At 44.9% G+C, this 4,454-nt stretch overlaps 1 protein-coding gene across 1 annotated transcript; it reads left to right on the top strand.

The window, feature by feature from the left end:
- Nucleotides 1–1,345: 1,345 nt before the first annotated feature.
- On the top strand, nt 1,346–3,275 carry WFDC11 (WAP four-disulfide core domain 11). The gene is made up of 2 exons (XM_003787824.1): nt 1,346–1,442; nt 3,109–3,275. The coding sequence occupies exons 1-2, from the start codon at nt 1,346–1,348 to the stop codon at nt 3,273–3,275; spliced, it is 264 nt and encodes an 87-aa protein (XP_003787872.1).
- Nucleotides 3,276–4,454: the final 1,179 nt, after the last annotated feature.

Here is a 4,454-nt window from a genome sequence, read left to right as displayed (position 1 = left end):
TGGCTGGTTAAGGGGGGTTACAACTCAGTAGTCATAGATACAGCAATGGAACAATAATTAATACAGTTTCAGTTGACAATGGATACATTTCATATCACAATGGTTATGGTTATAGAACAGTAATTAATCAAGTCTCAGTGAGTTTTCCACCATTGTTCATCTACTGAGAACTTGGGGGTTTTGTGAAACTTGGGACTTTTTTTTCTTGTACCTGAAGCTTGTTCTTGGCAACCCTAGGGGGAAGAAGGGGGCCTGGGAACGTGGCTGGGAAGCATGTTCTCAGCCACCCTGCGGGGAGGAGGGACTTGCCTTGTTCCTGGAGTCTACTCTGGGGGGAGAAGGGAGGAGGAGGGAAATGGGCTGGAGAGGGTGGGGGGAACAGGCAAGGGTGGGTGGGGGGAACAGGTGAGGGTAGGGAACAGGAGTGGACAGGGGAAAGAGGGCTGGGTTACAATAGTATCTGGGGAAGGATATATGGGAAGGCATTAGTCAAAAGATATAAAGTTTTAGTTACACAAGATTAATACACCTGAGATATCTGTTTCATAGCTTAGTGCCCATAGTTAGCAATCCTGTATTTGCTAAGAGGGTAGATTTAATATTATGCTGGTGGAAACTTTTGGAGGTAATGAATATCTTTATGGCCAAGACTGTGGTAATGGTTACATGAGTACACACTTTTCTTCAAAGTCATATTGTATACATTAAATATGTATAGCTTTTTATCTGTCTATTACATCTTAATAAAACAGTTTTTGTTGTTGTTGTTGTTGCAGTTTTTGGCCAGGGCCAGGTTTGAACCCACCACCTCCAGTATATGGGGCTGGTGCCCTACTTCTTGAGCCACAGGCGCCACCCAATAAAATGGTTTTTTGATAAGTCATTATATAACAACAGGCCTGATATGATTTCAGTTTTATAGAAGCAATTCTTTTTCATATCCGTGCACACATGAGGGAGAGAATAGCATTCTCCAAGATGGTGGAATTACTAGCAATATTTCATTTTCGTCTTCGTGCCTTTTCATGTTTTAAGAATTGTATAAGCTGAATTTGAATTATCTTTTAACTAAGGGAAGGCAACCCATTTAAATATTTTTTCAGCAAGAGGAGAACTTGAGGTGGGAGACGGAGAGACACTTTTTGACAGAGCTCAGAGCTCAGAGCTCAGCTTAGGTGTGTGTCTGTTGTTGGGCGGGCAGTGGGCCACAACCAGGAGATAACTGATGGAGAAATTCCCTAAGCACTTGCTCTTGCTACACGCCTCTCTTTCCCTTTTCCGTCTCTTGACCTTGAGCAGAAACTAGGAAGGAAAAACATCTCCCTGACAACAGATATTCGGACAGATGGTCAACATCATGAAGCTATGGATATCTCTGGTCATGACATTCGTCTGTGTGGTGCCACTGTTCGTGCTGGGAAGCCTGAGGAAACCCAATGAAAGTAGGTGGTGATGTTGGAGTCAGGACCGAGGGAGAGGGGCTATGTTTTATCCTGGACATGAGAGGCCGTATCATGGATGCCATAGAGGACTCAGATTCACCTTCCCAGGCAGGATCACCCAAGGACAACTTTGCACACAGATCCAAGCAGTTCTCATGCTGAGGTTCTTTCATGCTTCTTCCTTTTCTACCCTGAAAATAGCAATAAGTATCTGCCAACTTTTATGTGTATTTTATAAACTGTGAAGGTGGGATGGTCAATACGGAGCTATCTGACTTTTTCATCCTTCTAGAAATTCTGTTCTCTAGCTATGCTTTCTTTGATGAACATCAAATGGGTATTTCTTTTTCTTTCTTTCTTTTCTTTTTTTTTTTTTTTTGTAGAGACAGAGTCTCACTTTATCACCCTCAGTAGAGTTCTGTAGCATCACACGGCTCACAGATACCTGCAACTCCTGGGCTTAGGCGATTCTCTTGCCTCAGCCTCCTGAGTAGCTGGGACCACAGGCACCCACCACAATGCCTGGCTACTTTTTTGTTGCAATTTGGCCGGGGCCAGGTTTGAACCTGCCACCCTCGGTATATGGGGCCAGCACCCTACTCACTGACCCCTCCCTAAATGGGTATTTCTCAATACATATATATACTTAGTTTTAGTGGCAGGATCTTTTGGAATGTGAGAAAGTAGAAAAGAGGCATGAAATGGGTTCTCGGTGAGGCAAAGATAGAGGCCAGATGGTCAGAAAATAGAATTAATGGATGGGCTAAGAGAACTAAGTGAGAGAATTAAGAATTTGGAGAGAGGATGAGTTATTAAAGACAGGGTCAGCAGGGCGGCGCCTGTGGCTCAGTGGGTAGGGAGCCAGCCCCATATATCCAGGGTGGTGGGTTCAAACCCCACCCCGGTCAAATTGCAACAAAAGATAGCTGGGTGTTGTGGCAGGTGCCTGTAGTCCCAGCTGCTCGGGAGGCTGAGGCAGGAGAATCGCCTAAGCCCAGGAGTTGGAGGTTGCTGTGAGCTGTGTGACGCCACGGCACTCTACCAAGGGTGATAAAGTGAGACTCTGTCTCTATAAAAGAAAAAAAGGGTCAGCAAGTAGGGGCAGCAAGGATGGAGGATCTGCTCCTTACTTTCCCTGGCCTAGCTTCCCACTCTATGAAATAGGCCTTGTAATGAGGCTGGAGGATACCTCGGGCTCTGTGAGCTCCTGTTAAGAAGTGTAGATTTTATAGGAGGGCACATGAATGCTGGGAGTAGACTGAGTCCTAACTTTGGGATGTTTAGAAAGGGCCCAGAAACCTTCAACACTGCTAAAACCTGTGGGAGCCGAGAAGGCAAAGAGGACAGTCAAGGTGCAATAGGAATAGGATCAGTAACAATGTCATGACTGGGACTGAAGGAGGCCCAGAAAGGGAATTTTTTTCTAAGGCAAATAGATTCCTTGGTGGGGCTTTGAAGGTCAAATTCTGGGAGGAGCTCTTTTTTTTTTTTTTTTTTTCAGTTTTGGCCAGGGCCGGGATTGAACCCGCCACCCCCAGTATATGGGGCCAGTGCCCTACTCCTTGAGCCACAGGCGCCGCCCTGGGAGGAGCTCTTAAACTTATGAAGAGCTTCTCTTCTCACGTGTGTCCTCCTTCTTACCGTATCAATTCAGTCTTAATTTTAGAGGGTGAACTACAACTTGCAGAATGCTGGGGACAGCCAAATGTGGAAGAATGTACCAAGACGTGTTCTAGAACCTTTAAGTGCAAAGAACCAAATCACACGTGCTGTTGGACCTACTGTGGAAACATTTGCTGGGAAAATGATGTGAGTTTGGTGGCATCTGCTTAGACGTGTTATCTTCACTGATAACTTATTCTCTTCTCAGAAGCTGTTTGTCCCAAACAGAAGACTGAGGTACTTCAAATCCTAGGCACAAAAACAGCCAAAGACAATGTCCCCCATAGCTGGAAAACAATTCCCTGGCAAATAAACCAAGACACCAAATTGGACCCCATTTCTTCTTTCATTATATAGCCAATATCCATGCCGTCCTCTTTATCTTACTCAATGGTTTGCTAGTTTCCTAAATTAAGTCCAGATTTTTTTTCTGCTTCCCTAATCAGACCTTTTCATGGGCTGTTTGGCTCAGCCAAGCCCAAAGCCTCTCTACCTTTCTCTGTTCAATGGACCAACAACCTGCCTGCTCAGAAGTGGGCAACTCCTGTTTGTTTGGTTTTTTTCCTTGCTTGTACAAAAGGTCTTTATTGGTGGGGGGAGGGAGGCTGCAGAGCAGCACTGAGGAGGAGAGAAAAGAGGAGAGAAGAGAAAAGAGGGGAGAGAGATAAGGAGAGAGTGGGGAAGAAAAGAAAGAGAGTAGAGAGGAGCGAGAGGGAAGAGGAGGAAAAGAGAACTCCTGCTGTTACATTAAAGAATTGTAGTCCCATTGTCTGGTGCACATGGGTGTTATCAAGCTTGAGGCTGAAGGCTTGTTTTTCCGAGCCTTTCACTAACCTTTCAACATCTAACCTTAGTTCTCTTACAGATAACCTTAGGAAGACGTCTCACACCCAAACTCCCCACCGGCCCCAACACCTGTGCAGGCTGGAAGAATTTAAAAGGCCTCAGAAATGGACTTGCTACTTTTAGAAAAGCCCATCTATTCCAACCAGGGCTGGGCAGGAGCAAACCTTTGCCAAATAAACTCGTTCACCAAGTGGGCTTAGCTTTTTTTTCCCCCCCCTCTCTACCCCATTTGCTTTGATTGCCTTTATGACAAGCCCCCAAATTGTTCTCATTCTGCCATGTACACAAGCTTCCGACTTTTACCGTCCTGCCTGGTAACCTTAAATCTGATAGGCAGATCTCATGGGCTTCACAGAACAGAAAGTTTTTCTCACTTATTAATGTGGGGGAACTTTCATTCAGTTGTGCAGAGAGCTGTTATCTAGGACATTTGTTTCTCACGGAGGTATCAGCAAACAATTCTAAAATTAGTTTTCATATACATTATAGGAGATTAAACAAATA

Source organism: Otolemur garnettii, unplaced genomic scaffold (assembly GCF_000181295.1).
Source record: "Otolemur garnettii isolate 467f Iridium unplaced genomic scaffold, OtoGar3 scaffold00023, whole genome shotgun sequence".
NCBI lineage: Eukaryota > Metazoa > Chordata > Mammalia > Primates > Galagidae > Otolemur > Otolemur garnettii.
The sequence above is the reverse complement of the archived record's forward strand: the minus strand, read 5'-3'. Positions and strand labels throughout refer to the sequence as shown.

Excerpts from the sequence above, each read along its gene's own strand:
- WFDC11 (XM_003787824.1), top strand. The coding sequence starts at position 1,346 with ATGGTCAACATCATGAAGCTATGGATATCTCTGGTCATGACATTCGTC. Across the intron at positions 1,443-3,108 it reads CCTGAGGAAACCCAATGAAA|AGGGTGAACTACAACTTGCA; the intron begins GTAGGTGGTGAT and ends TCTTAATTTTAG.